Raw genomic sequence first — 16,004 nt, 5'->3', positions numbered from 1 at the left:
AAAAATTTTAATTCTACTGTAGTTATATTAGTTTCAGGTGTACAACAGAGTGATTAAACACCTTCATACAATAGCCAGTGCTCATCACACATCACCCATTTCACCCGTCCCCCACAGCCCTCCCCTCTGGTAACCATCAGTGTGTTCTCTATAGTTAGGAGTCTATTTCTTAGTTTTCTCTCTCTCTCTCTCTTTTTACTTTGCTCATTTGTTTTGTTTCTTAAATTCCACAGGAGTGAAGTCATATGCTATTTGTCTTTCAATGACTTATTTCACTTGGCTTTATAATCTCTAGAACCATCCATGTTATTGCAAGTGGCAAGATTTCATTCTTTTTTATGGCTGACTAATATTCCACCCATTCTTCCCCACCCCCTTCTCTCAGGGGCCTCATTTTTTAAGGGCTTTCTAGAAATTGAGCTTAGATTTTTACCCTGAGGGTAAGGAGAGAGGTGCTGAGGTATCTGAGGTGGAAAGACGTGCATGACTACAGTGTGGGGAATGGACTGCTGCCAGGAGAGCCTGAGGCAGGAGTGAAGGGGAGAGAAGATTGTCCAGGCAAGAAATAATGAGGATCTTAAGGTTGGCTCTGGCTCTTCACTGCCTCTCTGCTGTCAGTTACTGAGGCAAAGGCCTGGTGGGAGGTAACATTGTGTTCTCTCCTAGGAGAACTCCTTTTAAAAATGGTGTTTTAGGGAGAAGGAAAAAAAAAAAAAAAAGAATCCTGGATCGGTCCCCTGGATGACCTCAGGTTAAATTAAGAAGATATATTTGTTAAGCATTTACTAAGTGCCAGGCACCATTCAGAGATGGTTTTAAGGACATTTTTTATAATTTACACAAAACATGAAAGCCATGAGAATTCTTTCCTACTAGAGCACTGCAGAGATGGGGTCAGCCATCTAGAATAATCACTGTTTCAGGGACACTAGCTTATCCGATTACACTCCTACCTGAGAACGGTTCTAAGAAGTAAATTCAGTACCTGCCTTCATATTTTCAAAATACAGCATGAGGAAGACCTTCTCAGTATCCTCCCAGAACAACTAGAAGCTTCACAGATGCTCTGAAAAAAAATGATGTCTGGGCATTCTATGGGCCCTAGGCAAGCAGAGTTTCTATTCAAACCCCATCAAAAACGGGGATGACCAACTACGTGAATGGTAGTTTATGGCCACTAACCATCAGCCGATACACATGAGCACAAAGAGAAAGCAACAAAAAAACAAGGGTTATTTTTATGTTCAAAAGTGCTAATTTTATAGTAAATAAAAGAAAAGCCGATTAACATATCAAAGGCATGGAAAAGAGTGGGAGTTTAAAAATCTAAGTTTTTTTTTTTTTTTTTTTAAGATTTTACTTATTTATTTGAGAGAGAGAGAAGAGCAGAGGGAGAGGGAGAAGCTCCCTGTTCAGCAGGGAGCCCAATGTGCAGCTCAATCCCAGGACTCTGGGATCATGACCTGAGCTGAAGGCAGAAGCTTAACTGGCTGAGCCACCTAGGTGCCTCCTAAAAAACCCAAGTTTTTAATTCTTTTCAAATGCAGGATTAACTTTATGGGAAATAAAATAAAACTTGAGCAACAAACAAAAAGAAAGGAAAAAAATGTGATGTGTGTACCTTCACTGGATCATTATTTAAACAAGCCAAATATAAAAGACATTTTGGGAGAATCAGCATAACTTGAATACGCACTGGGTATGAGATGATCATATGGAATTATCATTAGCTTTGTTAAGTGTGATGACAGTATTGTGGTTATGTAAGAACATTTCCTCAGTTTATAGAGAGACACACTGAAATTTTGGAGACTGAAATCCCATGATGTATGTTATCTGCCTTAAAATACTTAAACCACAACCCGGGCACCTAGGTGGTACAGACAGTTAAGCATCCAACTCGGTTTTGACCCGGAGTCATGATCTCAGGATTGTGAGATTGAGCTCCATGAAGAACAGCCCCCTCAAGCCCTGCACTGGGTTCCACGCTCAGCACAGTCTGCTTAAGACTTTCTCTCCCTCGCCCTCTGCCCCCATTCTCGTATGCACACTCTTTCTCTTTCAAATAAATAAATAAATCTTAAAAAAAATACTTGAGCAACAACAAAGAACAACATCGATGAGACAAATCACAAAATGCTAGCAAGTGATGAAGGTACAGTACGCCATTCTCCCGACTCATCCATACATTTTTAAGTATTAAGGAACGAAAACCCGATAAAATAGCCAGTCCATCCACTAAGTTGTCTTAAGGTTGGTTGCCTGAGTTAAAGCAGAAAATGGTCCAGACCAAATATGTCTTGAGGTCAGAAAGGCACCTGCAGAAGTCTTTTGTCCTGTTTTTGTGGGACAAAGTGACAAAGTGGAGACTGTGGGCAGATGAGTGCTTGACTCACGTTTTCCTGGCAGGTTACCCAAGCTCCCCGGAGGGAGCTGCAGTCCGGGAAGGGAGCAGGGGACCTGTGAGATCCTGTGGAGGAGGCCTGAGGCCACCGAGGAAAACAGGCAACACCAGTGACCTGCCCTTGCTTTGCTAGACCTACAACCACCACGGGAACCAAGGAGCTCATTACATAATATAAAAAAAAATCAAAAGGAAGGGACTTCCGTGATCCCTCACGTATGAAGGAATTCTTACAGTCTCCCACACCGTGGGCGATACTTTCCATTGCTGTTTTGAACAACAAAGTACGACGTTGAAGAAGAGACCTCAATTATTGCCAATTTTAGAAGCTTGCAGAGGTCACTGCCAAAAATCCTTTATAAAGAAGGGGAAAAAATTATAATGTGGTGATCATTCCTGGGGGTATGAGCTCAAAGTGCAAGCACTGGATGTGGTTGAAAATGAGCCTTTAATTTTAAATGTCACTTAACAAAGCAGTCTGGCAACTGGTTGCTTTGTAGCGATGTAGACATTTTCGCCTTCTAGAAGGATGGCAATAGGCACTGGGAATATGATTTTTAGAAATGGTATCACAGAAGGATCAAAAGGGAGCTTGTGTCAAAAAACAGCTTCGATGAAGTGAAGTGATATCCAGTAATTTTACAAAGTGGTTCTAATGATGATCAGCGTTATAATGTTGGAGACAGACTTGAAGCGTGTGAATAAACATTGTTTCATGAAATAGGACAGGCACATTCCTTTCAAACAGATGGCAAGAGTGCTCCTGAGGTGAGACAACCAGCTTGAAGAAGTCCTATGAGGTAAGGGCCTATAGGGTAAGGCTAATGTGGAACAATTATCTCTGAGTATATGAAGAGCAGTCCCGTGGAAGACAGAGTTGATTTACTTTGTATTTTTAGAGAGCAGAAGTCAAATGAATGGATGGAAGTTACAGGGAGACAGGTATCAGCTCAACAGAAGCAAGTATATTTATGTATTTAAGACAATTAGATCAGTCCAAGATTGAATTTGAAAAGTTATGTGCAAGGAAAGGCTCTCTGACCAACTGTGAGGAAGGAAATGGAGGTAAATCGCCTTTATGGACATTTTAATGGTCAGATTCTATTATTTTATCATATTATTTCCAAACTAGAAACACACTTTAAGTTGATAAATATATTTATTTTTGAAGATATTCATTTCTTCCATATTTTTTTAAAGGGTCACTCTCTGGGAATCATTACACCAAGGTCTGTGGGTGATAAAACATACATAAAAATGACGATTGTCAGAAGTTTATGATCAAGGCAGGAGATACGCACATGAATAACCCATACCACGCACGCATACATGTTAACATGTAGCCAACATGTGTAACATACTGTTCCTGGGCTCTGGCTTTGTCACAAGGCTCAAGAGGGTATGTAATGAGGGCATGATCCAATTAAATTTTTCATCTTGGCTATGGAGTCTCTTAGGTTCCCTGTCTCTGGTCCAAGCTATCTGCCTGTCCAAGAGTAACTGATTCATCCATAGTGACGGTATCAGCCAAATATTTTGGCTTTGTTTTGAAGCCTTTCTTGGCTTGGACTCAAGAACTGGACAGTGTCTTCCAATTTCCCAGCTAGTTCTCTCAAGTCTTCTCAAAAGCTATTATACAAAGAAGGAACAATGGGAATGATCCAATAGGTCTTCCAAATGCAATACCCAGTAAAGCAACAATGAAAGTACACAAAACCGCTAGTTGCTAAATTCTATCCTTGATCCTGAGGAGATTAGTCAACAGTAGGAATTCAGCAATTTGGATGCAAACCAGTAGAGAAAACAATATCAGATTTGTAAGTACTAAAGAGACACAACATTTTGGTATATGAAGCAAGAACAGTGGAAGAAAAGGTGAAACATACTTTTGCCCTATGATGACATTTAAAGATGTGAATATAGGGTGAATATTAAAATGAACTCACGGCATCTGATGAGTCACTCTTGAACAATTTTCAAAGACTCACAAACAGGAGCTATATAAACTTTCATTCAAAGTTTTCCTCACATAATTTGAAAATGCAAGTTTTCTTGGTTCTAATCTGAGAAGCTGACCTGAGATTGTTGGAAAAGGATGCTCTTCTCTGGGTTTATGCCACAGGCAAGAAGAACAGCAGTCATGTCCAAGATGCTCTGCTGGAGGACGGCCGGGTCCTGGGGGACGGTGATGGAGTGTAGGTCAACAATGCTGTAGAGCACCGAGCTGTACTCTTCCTGCAACCTCACCCAGGTCTCAATGGCTCCCAGGTAATTGCCGAGGTGGGGGATTCCCGTAGGCTGAATGCCAGAGAATACTCGCTTCACAGCATCTTTCTGGAAGAGAGGAAAATAAGCATTTGCTTTCAAGGCAGACTCCATGAATCCTATGGCCATGTCACCATAGCAACAATAACTAGTTCTACTTTTTACAACTGCACTCTGACAGTCATCCTTATGCATTTATTTCGTGCCCATGCAAAGCTCTGTATCAGGTGCTACTAGGGACAGAAAAGGATATTTAAAATGTGGTTGGATTTTTCGTTGTTGTTATTATGTCCAGTTAGCCAGCATATTGTACATCATTAATTTTGATGTAGTGTCCAATGATTCATTAGTTGAGTATAACACCCAGTGCTCATCACAACACATGCCCTCCTTAAAACCAATCACCCAGTTACCCCATCCCCCCACGCCCCTCCCTTCTGTAATCCTCAGTTTGGTTCCCGGAGTTCAGAGTCTCTCATGGTCTGTCTCCCTCTCTGAGTTCTGAATTTTTTTTTTTTTTTCACTCAGAAACGTATAAATAAAAGGCACATGAGAAAGTCTGTAACCCCAAGCAATGCAATCTAACCAGAGATAGAGGATAGGTTTACAAAGAGATACGTAACAATACAGCTTGGCAACATGATCAAAATCAGTTTGCTGACATAAATAGTGGGGTGCAGAAGGCATTCCCAAGAGGAAAAGATGACTGTGGATCTGGGGGTCACTGACAAAGACTTCAGACACGGAATCAAATTTCACTGGAGATTAAAGGGGCTTGCGGGTTTTACATGTGATTTCACTCATTTTATAGTTAAGGTAAGGAAGTCAACAGCATTAGGGCTGAAGGCTACTGCTATTTACTTAATTCAGTTTTCTTTAGAAGTCATTGCTGATATTACAACTTAGTGTGCAGGCTCTTGGGCTAGAAATTAGAAAACCTACACACTATTTCTAATATTGCTTCTTGATCAAGTTACTGAACTTTTTTGTGCTTTTTTTCCTTTTGCTTTTGTTAAATCATTCTTTCACTTCTTCAAAGGGAGTTTTTAAATTCTGTATGCCTTTTTTAAATCATAAAAACATTTTGTTAAGGGCATGTTTTCCTAGTGGTTTGTACTTTCTAATATTGAAGTGATAGTCAGAAAATGAGAAGGAAAAAGGTAATACAGGATGAAAAAATGTTAATTTTCTCTTGAATCATTTTGCATCCTATAGCGAAACATGAAAAATGAATATATATCAGTAAATGTGCTATCATTAAGAGGTTCTGAAAGAATAAAATAAGTCATTATCATTTTTAACAATAGCAACAAAATATTAATAATGGCAGCCATAATTTGCTGACAACTATGTTGTGGTCATTTATGCTCAGGGCTTGCTATATACATCGATGTGTTTAGCCATTACAATACCCAAAATGGCAGGCATTTTATTGCCTCCAATTTACAGATGAGATAACTGAGGCTTGCCGATCTTTAGAGATTGCCCATGGTCACACACTAGTAAGGGGTGAAGTTGGGGTATCAGGTCAGGTATCACTTACTTCAAAGCCCATGTATGTTCTTTCCACTAACTACTATCCAGTAAGGCTTTATGGCATTTGTTGTATTAATTTTGCAACTTTTTTATACACTTGCCAATTTCCAAAAAAATAACTTAAGGAGGGGGAAAAAAAGAACATTCTTATACATGTATCTTTGTGTTCTGTGTACCAACTTTCTCTAGTGCAGATACCTAGTTGCTGGGTCCTAAGGTATGCATTATTTATCTTCAAGTGTACTACAGTGAGCTAAACCCCTCCCAAGTAAGTAACATTTTGCAATTTTTACCATCAGTGTCGTTGCTCCTCATCCATATCAACACTGCCAGTATTTTTGTTTTGAGCTAATATGGTGGATACAAGGTAGAACCTCATGAGGGTTTAATAGCATTTCTTGGATTATTAAAGAAGTTGAGAACTCTTAGGGTTACTGACCATTTTTATTCCCTCTTCTGTGGAAAAGTCTACTGAAGTTATTTTGCCTCTTTTTCTCAGATTGGACTGTCTTTTTACTAATTTGGGTGTTTTTATATATCCCGGATACTAATATTTTATCAGTTATATGTACAGCCAATATAGTCTCCCATTGCGTAGCTATTTGTCTTCTTCTTCTTCTTCTTCTTCCTCTTCTTTTTAAAGATTTTATTTATTTATTTGACAGAGATCACAAGTAGGCAGAGGCAGGCAGAGAGAAAGGGGGAAGCAGGCTCCCTGCTGAGCAGAGAGCCCAGTGTGGGGCTTGATCCCAGGACCCTGGGATCATGACCTGAGCTGAAGGCAGAGGCTTAACCCACTGAGCTACCCAGGTGCCCTGCTATTTGTCTTCTTTATGTTATCTTTTGATGAAGAGATATTCTTTTTTTTTTTTAACTTTTTTTGGTTTTTTGTTTCTGTTTTTAAAGATTTTATTTATTTATTTGACAGAGAGAGATCACAAGCAGGCAGAGAGGCAGGCAGAGAGAGAGGAGGAAGCAGGCTCCCCGCTGAGCACAGAGCCAGATACGGGGCTCGATCCCAGGACCCTGAGATCATGACCTGAGCTGAAGGCAGCGGCTTAACCCACTGAGCCACCTAGGCGCCCCTGATGAAGAGATATTCTTAATTTTACCAAATATATAATTCTTGACTACAGACTTTTATGGCATACAAGAAATCTTTCAATACATTGAGGTCACGAAGACAAGAGTGTTTATACATACATACATACCTATATACAGCATATGTATATGCATGTGTAAGTATGCTTTAAAGTTTTATCTTTCACATTTAAGTCTGTATCCATTTGGAGTTTTTTGCATATGGTGTAAGGTATGCATCCAATTCCTTTTCTTCCTTTCCCCCTATATGGAGCTGTCGATTGTTCCAGTACCACTAATGGAAAAGGTTGGCTTTGACCATTATGCTGAAATATCACTTCTGTCATAAATCAAGCATCTCTTTATGCTTGTGTCTGTATCTTGTGTTTCGATTCTTTCCCATCGGCCTGTGTGTCTATCTCTGATCAGTACCACAGTGTCTTGGGATGTAGTAGAGCATGTCTTTTTACTTTCATCTTCAAGAATTATCTTAACCATGGGATGCCTGGGTGGGTCATTTGGTTGAGTTGCTGCCATTGGCTCAGGTCATGATCCTGAGGTCCTGGGATCGAGTCCTGCATTGGGCTCCCTGCTCAGCAGGGAGCCTGCTTCTTTCTCTGACTCTGCCTGCCTCTCTGCCTGCTTGTGCTTGCTCTTTCCCTCTCTCTCTCTCTCTCTCTCTCTCTGACAAATAAATAAATAAACAAAATCTTAAAAAAAAAAACAAAAAAAAGAGGAATTAGCTTACCTGTCCTTGGCTCTTTATACTTCCCTATACATTGTTTTAAAAGATTTTACTTATTTATTTATTTGTCAGAGAGAGAGAGAGGGAGAGCACAAGCAGGAGGAGTGGCAGGTGAGAGAGAGGGAGGAGCAGGGTCCATGCTGAGCAGGAGCCCGATGCGGGGCTCGATCCCCTGAACCTGGGATCATGACCTGAGCTGAAGGCAGACACTTAACTGACTGAGCCACTCAGGCATCCCTTCCCTATGTGTTTTAGATTCACCTTATCAAGTTCCAAGAGGAAAAAAAAGCACAAAAAACTGTTAGGGTTTTTGACTGAGATTGCACTGACTCTATAGATTGCTTTGAGTGTTTTTATAATATTTGGACCCCCAGTCCAGGAAACCATATAGCATATGAGGATCTAGGGTAAAGCAGGGGACTATAGTTAATAATACTGTATTGTATAAGTGGAATTTGCTAAGACAGTAGAACTTAAATATTCTCACCAAAATAACTAAATGAAGATAAACAGATAAGGTGATGGTGTGTTAATTATCCAGGGGGAGGAAGCCCTTTCATAAGCCATAGGTATATCAAAATCACTGGGATGTACACTTTAAATATCTCACAATTTCCTTTTTTCTTTTTTAATTTAAATTCAATTGATTAACATATATTATTGGTTTCAGACATAGACGTCAGTGATTCATCAGTCTTATATAATACCCCGTGCTCATTATATCACGTGCGCTCCTTAATGTCCATCACTCTGTTACCCCATCCTCCCACCCCCTCTACCCTCCAGCAACACTGTTTCCTATGACTAATAGTCTCTAATGGTTTATCTCCCTCTCTGATTTCCTCTTGTTTTATTTTCTTCTCCCTTCCCCTATGATCCTCTGCTTTGCTTCTTAAATTCCACATATGAGTGAGATCATTTAATAAAAGCTACTAAAACAAATGAAATCTTGCGGAGCACCTGGATCCGCTCGGTCGGTTAAGCATCTGCCTTTGGTTCAGGTCATGATCCCAGGGTCCTGGGATGGAGCCCTGAATTAGGCTTTGCTCAGTGGGGAGCCTGCTTCTCCCTCTCCCTCTGCCTCCCTCTCTCTGTCTCTCATGAATAAATAATCTTTAAAAAAAATGAAATCATGAGAAAATATGGACTCTGAGAAACGAACTGGGGGTAGGGGAGGGCATGAGGGGATGGGTTAGCACAGTGGTGGGTATTAAGGAGGGCATGTATTACATGGAGCACTGGGTGTTATCCACAAACAATGAATCATGGAACAATACATCAAAAACTAATGATGTACAGTACGGTGAGTAACATAACATAATTTAAAAAAGCAACAAAAAAAGAAATCTTGCCATTTGCAATGATGTAGATGGAACTAGAGATATTATGCTAAGCAAAATAAGTCTATCTTACAATTTCCTTTGTCAATTATACCTCAATATAATTGAAATATAGAAAAAAAAAGAAAGGGAACATAATAAAAATATATACTCCTAACACTAGCTTTTAAAGGCTTTTAAAAGCTTTTAAAGGCTAATCTTCTTTAGATATGTGTGGGCCAAGGCTATTTAAGTTTTGCCTTTCCCCTTCCCCAAGAATTCTAACTCCTACAAATACAGACTGTTTTCCCCATATCTGCTTATTTTCCTCTCTCCTTCTGAGATGACAGCTCTAAGATAAAATGCTACATTCTATTGACGCATCATTATTATACTAGATCCAAGCACTCAGGAGACCTGAAAGATCTGTGGCTCCAAGGATATGAAAAATATCTTTTAAGGAACTGAGAACAAATAAAATCTTACCACTGAAAAACCACATGCACGTGCACACACACACACACACATGGCCTTGGGATGACTAATATGACTAATTCCCCAAATCATAATTTAGAAATATTTTTGTAGAAAACAGTTTGAGGTTCTGAAGTGAAGCTGGGGGTGGGGGGTGTCAGGGATGAGAGAGAAAGAGAGAGAGAGGATAGAATAGGCACATATCAGTGAGGCTTCTTCAGTACCTTGGGACCTCAATCAGCCCTGGGTTCCTGATATGGGAATAAGCAAAGGAGCTTTCAGTGAGGTAAAAAAATGATTAATGGGCTTTAGGGACTGATTGATGAAGAGAGAAAGCAAAGCAGAAAAACAAGCTCTGAACTTAATAAATGGAAGAGGAAAAAATATATGCCATCCAGAAATACTTGACTTAGGATGAAGAGGGGCTATTTATGCTAATGTAAAGGGTTATGAAGAGTAGGAATATCAAGCTGGGAAAAAAAAAAAAAAAGACTACAGATATTTGCACATACATTCCTCCATGGTCAAACTAAGGAATTATTCCCCAGGAGAAACCAAAAAAACCTAATTCTTGAGAAAACTAAAAGAGAAAAGCACGACATAGGACAGAGTGTGGGAAAAAAAAAAGAACTGTAACCACTGGGAATGGCCTAGACATGATCTAATATATCTTTTCCACTCTCCAGTTTCTGTGATTCTATACATCCACGCAGAGGGAATGATGTTATCAAGAAATAAGAGCGACCAGAAATGTTTTGTTCAATTTTCAAGGAGCTATTAAAAAAAATACAGCCCCTCAATGAGAGCTGGATTCCTGGTCTTAAAAATATACAGCGAGTATCCTGCTCTTCGGCGGTGAGTTTATGTTCCCATCTGGTCCCTCGGCAGGAGTCAGCAGGCAGCCTGCCGGCATGGCAGGGGGGCTCTGCCCGGTGCCGTGAAATCACAGGGCTGGAATGTGGAGTTTGGGTGGTGGGAGGACGGGGGTTCTGTGTTCAAAAGCACTAGCGCTGGAAAAGAATGAAAATGAGAGGCGTGTGCGCTTCCCAGGGGACAGGAGGCAAGCCACACACACAAAAAAACAGCTACAGGAGTAGCCCACTGGCCCTCACTCATGGGGACGTCTGGAGTGTCAGCCTACAGTCACATCACAGTGTGGGGGATTTAAAAAAAAAAACAAAAAAAAAGAGGAGCCCCTGGGTGGCTCAGTGGGTCAAAGCCTCTGCCTTCTGCTCAGGTCATGATCTCAGGGTCCTGGGATCGAGCCCCACATCAGGCTCTCTGCTCAGCGGGGAGCCTGCTTCCCCCTCTCTCTCTGCCTGCCTGTCTGCCTACTTGTGATCTCTGTCTGTCAAATAAATAAATAAAATCTTTAAAAAAAAAGGAGCATTTTTCAAAACGGGGCCCCGGTTGTATCTCAGGCGCTACTTTCTGAACAAATGCCACTTCGGTCAATATATTCATTGGCTCGTTTTGTAACAGAAACAGCATTACCAAGGGGCGACATCAGCCCCGGGGATTTGATCAATTCCAGAAGAGAGGGTGGGGGTTCAAATCAAAGGGCGAACATGCTTAGCAATCCGACAACCGACAACCATAGCTAACACCAGTCCTGTTTTAAGGTAGGAAGCAGATCCAAAATTCAAAATTACCTTCCTTTTAATTACGGCACCCAAAAGCAAGTGAAAAATCAGAAGCTGCTAATTCTAGCATGAGATGGTTTTCGTGATTAGCTAGAAAGAGCTTCTGCTTTTAATTCCAAGTGAATAAAATACATCAAAAGGAGGCTGCCTACTAGCTTTGAAACGCTTTCAGCTTGGGTTTGGTGTCAGGAAGCAAAGGTTTCAAGTACAAATTTCAAGACTCTTATTACCAAGCCTGCCTGTGACCAGATGTAACACCAACTGGGCACTCAGCTCACCTGTTCTAACTACAGTCAAAAGTGCCCCAAAGCCTTGGCTGAACAACCACTGTGTCTAATTGGTTCCATAAAGGGCATGTTCTCACAGAGTACGATTAAAAAAAAAAAAAAAGAAACACAAAAAAACAAAACAAAACAAAAACCCCTAAAAACCAAAACCAACATTATTAACTAATTGGGCTGAAAATCTCTTTTTGTAATTCTATGTATTTTGCTTTCATTTTATTTTATTTTATTTTTTGGCTATTTATTCTTCTAACTGTATATAAATAAAGATACATCTTCAGATTCTCACTCCTTAGCTCTCTGTCAGTGTTTCCCAATTCTATCATGTCTGTCACTCTACTATTTGGATCCTAGGCTCCTTCAGCGTCTCAATCAATGTTTGATGTTGCCACTGTTGTTGTTTTGAAAGTGCCTTTCCTACTAGTTAGTGATTTAAGAGCTGAAACAGACTCAGCATAAAAAAACAGCACCTCAGCCCTGGCTGGGAGGAGCCAGGTGCTTTCTCTGAAGCTTTCTTTGGCTCAGCATTGTTCCGCCACAAGTCAGCTCTTTTCTTCCAGAAAGTACGGAGAGCTCTGGGTTCTGGGGAGAAAATGCTGACTCAGCACCAAGAAAAATGGGTTCATTTCTGATTAGAAATGAAACCAGATGCTCAGACCTGGGAATCGGTAAATATTAATTCAATATAAGAGGAATTAGGTCTTCGATCGCCCCCCCACAAGAGGCAATATGTAAGCTGATAAATAAAACTGAAGGGAAAAATTATTTTAAAGAGAAAAAAATTACAAAGAAGTGACGAGCCCAGTCACCTGTGAGCCCCTTAAGGGCACAGATGAAAAACACTTAATATATATTGTTGGGCTGTGCAAGAGTTGAAAAGGGATAAACTTGACTTTTAAAAAGTTGCCTGCAGACTTATTTAAGCCTCTTCCATATCTCAGGAGCTGTGTCTATTTGTACTGTGGGCTCTGTGTGGTCCTCCGACCCTGTCATGGAAGGAAGGCTCATGCATGTATATTTCCTTCTTGTCATGAACTGCGACAGTCAGAAACACTGGCCTTACCTTCTAGGGAAGGACACTGCCCGGAGAAATCACAGGCAGGGGGCCAGCCCCTTCCTTCACACTAGGCTGTGGCCCCTTTAGAACTCGCTCTCAAGGTTGGTCTGGCATTTAAGTGCCCTCAGCCCACCAAAACCTCCCCTCCCCCCACAATCTTTTCAGAAGGTCAAAGCACATCCCAGAGACTATTTACCAAAAGGCCAAGGATACACAGCTGGCAGTACAGCTAGGACCAGAATCCAGAACCTCAGAGCTCTGCTACAGACCACAGAACGCTCTTCCCCAGGTTTGGACACTGACCATGTTCTTTTCTTCTGTAGCTATTTCCTTTGTACCTCAACATCTCTCTGGGCTTATATTCTCCAGGTCTTCTTTTTTTTTTTTTTTTCCTACATGTTAAATGGCAACTCAACAAATGTTTCCCCATCAGACAGAGATAATAAAATATCAAGTCTGGGGACTTCGGCTTGCAGGAAAGATTGCCTTGTCACCTCAGGGCAGCTAAGCTATATTTAAATGCAAAGGTTATATGTAGGTTCAGCATAAACTGGCCAGTCCCTTAAGTTTTTATTGGAAAGGTGATTAAAAATAAATAAAATATTATCTGAAGATGATAGATAATTCTAACACAATGTGATATGTGGTAGGAAATATTTTAAATTCCTAATGATAACACCACTTGCTAAACCAAATCAGCAAGGGGGAAAAATTAAAAAACAAAACAAAACAAAACCAAAGCAGCGAGGGTCAAATTTTTGACATCAACAACAACAACAAAAATTTTTTTGACATACACATCCTAACCACTACCACGTACTGTATTTTTATGTTGACTGGAGCAAGAAACCCAGGCAAGAGATCAAGAAGTACTAAACTTTTAAAAGTGTATAGAATAATCTGAAATGCTTAAGAAAAGATCAGTTTTCCCTCATAAGAAAATGCAAATGTTGATTTTAAAGTATGAGACCATCCTTGGGAGTGATGAGTTTCTCATTACCTCTTGTGCCCAACTCAAGGCTTTACCTCCTAAGTGCTGTCACTGGTTATCCAGCCACATCAGTGCCTGCCTGATGTCCCATCTGCAGCTGATTGTCCGAGAATATAATCTTTTTGCTCTCAATGGAGAGATCTAGCTACCCACACCAGAGTCCTCAGACTGTTAGGAAATGTGTGAGGACTAGATTACGGTGATTTTAAAGCCTTTCCTTTTTATTTATGTACCCTTATCCAAATGTAATATTCTTTTTTGAAAAGATTTTATTTACTTATGTGTATGTGTGGAAGACAGAGAGAGAGAGAAAGAGAGAGAGTATGAGGGGGTGAAGGTCAGAGGGAGAAGCAGACTCCACACCCCCACCTCCAGCAGGGAGCCTGATGTGGGACTCAATCCCAGGACCCTGGGATCATGACCTGAGCTGAAGGCAGGTGCTTAACCCACTGAGCCACCCAGGCACCCCTCAAATGGACTATTCTCCCTAGATATGCCCATCACGTAAAGCAGCCCAAAGAAAAGCTGTGTAAGGCGGTGACTAACAGGAGGGTGGGGAGTGCGGCCCTGTCTGCTCTTCTGCCCTCACCCCAGCCAGTCTCTGAGGGAGCTTCCCAGAGCACAGCTTTGAATACCACTGGATTCAAGACATTTTCAAATTATTAAAATTTTGTGGAAAAGAAGAGGTTGTCTTCTTCAGGGTAGTGGGAAACATACAGGAGAAGAAAGTTCTTTTAAAAAGAAGGTCTGACGGTGCCTGGGTGGTTCAGTTGGTTAAGCGATTGCCTTCAGCTCAGGTCGTGATCCTGGAGTCCCGGGATGGAGTCCCGCATCAGGCTCCCAGCTCCATGGGGAGTCTGCTTCTCCTTCTGACCCTCCCCCTTCTCATGCTCTCTCTCTCTGTCTCTCATTCTCTCTGTCTCAAATAAATAAATAAAATCTTAAAAAAAATAAATAAAAAGAAGGTCTGAGATAACAACGCAGTCTTCTCCTTTCTTCTTCTCAGTTAAGGTTTAAATTTTGTGTGGCTAGGAATGCCTATCCCAGTCATCCTCCATCATCCTATGTGAGGAGCTGACCTTGTTACTTGCCCGTCCTGCAGAGCTCATTCCCAGTGTTCATTCAGACTGTTCCCAATGCCTTCACCCCCTTCTCTGCTGGGCAGATCCCCTGGGTCTTCAAGGTCTAACAATCTCTCCCTGATTCTAAACCTCTTAAACATATCTTCTCTTCTCCCTCTCTCCCTCTCTCCCACACACACACAGAGTCAGCCCCCCTGCCTGCCTCCCCCATTCTCTTCCTCTCTCTCTCTCCTCCTGCCCCCTCCCATTCTCTGTCTCCCCTCATCCCCAGGGCAGAACAGATCCCTCCTTCATTCATTCATAACCATCACCCCTGAGATGGTTACATATTAATTCATATTGCACATATCACACTGGCAATTTGGTAAATATTTTCTTATTTGCTTAGAAAATATTTTCTCACCTAGAATATGAGCTGCTCTGGGGCAGGGGCTGCCTTTTTCATCTTTATATGCCCATATACTGCAGTGCCAAGTACATTGTGAGCACCTAATAAATGTTAGCGGAATGAATGACAAGTCTTCCCTACCCAACTTTGGCTCCAAAATGTAAAAGGCAAAATAACTATAAACAAAATGAACCAAATGTTCCGGTTTTAGTTAGTTCCTAATAGTTATGTTCTAAGAGTTCGTTTGAAAATTGGTTTTCTGAAACTGAAAAAACTCAATTCTTCAAATGCTGGTTAAGTTTCTGGAAGGCAGTCCCCCGAAGACTCATTGAGCCCACAGTGTCACTGACATTTCAACTCTACCTAAACACCATTCATAAAATTGTTTCTGTGGGAAAGTGAAATCCAAGTCTCACTTAGCGACACCAAAACCCTACCCAGTGGTGTGTCCGATTTTGATTGTACAAGGGGCTTAAGACGGGTGATCTGGAATAAGGGGGAGGTTGTATTTGCATAAGGAATAGACTTTAAAGATTAGATTGCATGACGACTTGGAGGTGGGGCAGGATGCTAAGGCTTGCTCAAGCATCCATTTCCTCAGGTGGATATTGACAGCATGGGCTGCCTTCCACACAGGTGCCCTGGCCACTGCTGGGAAAGAGTAGAGCAGAGGGCAGGTGGAAAGAAGGCACTGGAGCAGATGTTGTTACCATGTGTTCCCCAGTACTGGTAACAT

At 41.1% G+C, this 16,004-nt stretch overlaps 2 protein-coding genes across 4 annotated transcripts in view; one reads left to right on the top strand and one right to left on the bottom strand.

Moving 5' to 3' along the window:
• LOC309841768 (3 beta-hydroxysteroid dehydrogenase/Delta 5-->4-isomerase) overlaps nt 1-16,004 on the top strand; it is a 394,070-nt gene that overhangs the window by 82,404 nt on the left and 295,662 nt on the right. The window lies entirely within an intron of this gene.
• The window catches only part of WARS2 (tryptophanyl tRNA synthetase 2, mitochondrial), a 95,303-nt gene that overhangs the window by 39,862 nt on the left and 39,437 nt on the right, over nt 1-16,004 (bottom strand). For all 3 annotated transcript variants that reach the window (XR_014299299.1, XM_082685221.1, XM_082685220.1), the window contains exon 2: nt 4,481-4,738. Coding sequence is in view for 2 of the 3 variants with exons in the window: in XM_082685221.1 (XP_082541347.1) it covers nt 4,481-4,738 (258 nt within the window). In the remaining variant the exon portion in view is untranslated. The remainder of the gene's footprint in view (nt 1-4,480; nt 4,739-16,004) is intronic.

Source organism: Mustela nivalis, assembly GCF_964662115.1.
Source record: "Mustela nivalis genome assembly, chromosome: 10".
In the NCBI taxonomy this organism is placed as follows: Eukaryota; Metazoa; Chordata; class Mammalia; order Carnivora; family Mustelidae; genus Mustela; species Mustela nivalis.
This window is presented reverse-complemented; position numbering and strand designations above follow the sequence as displayed.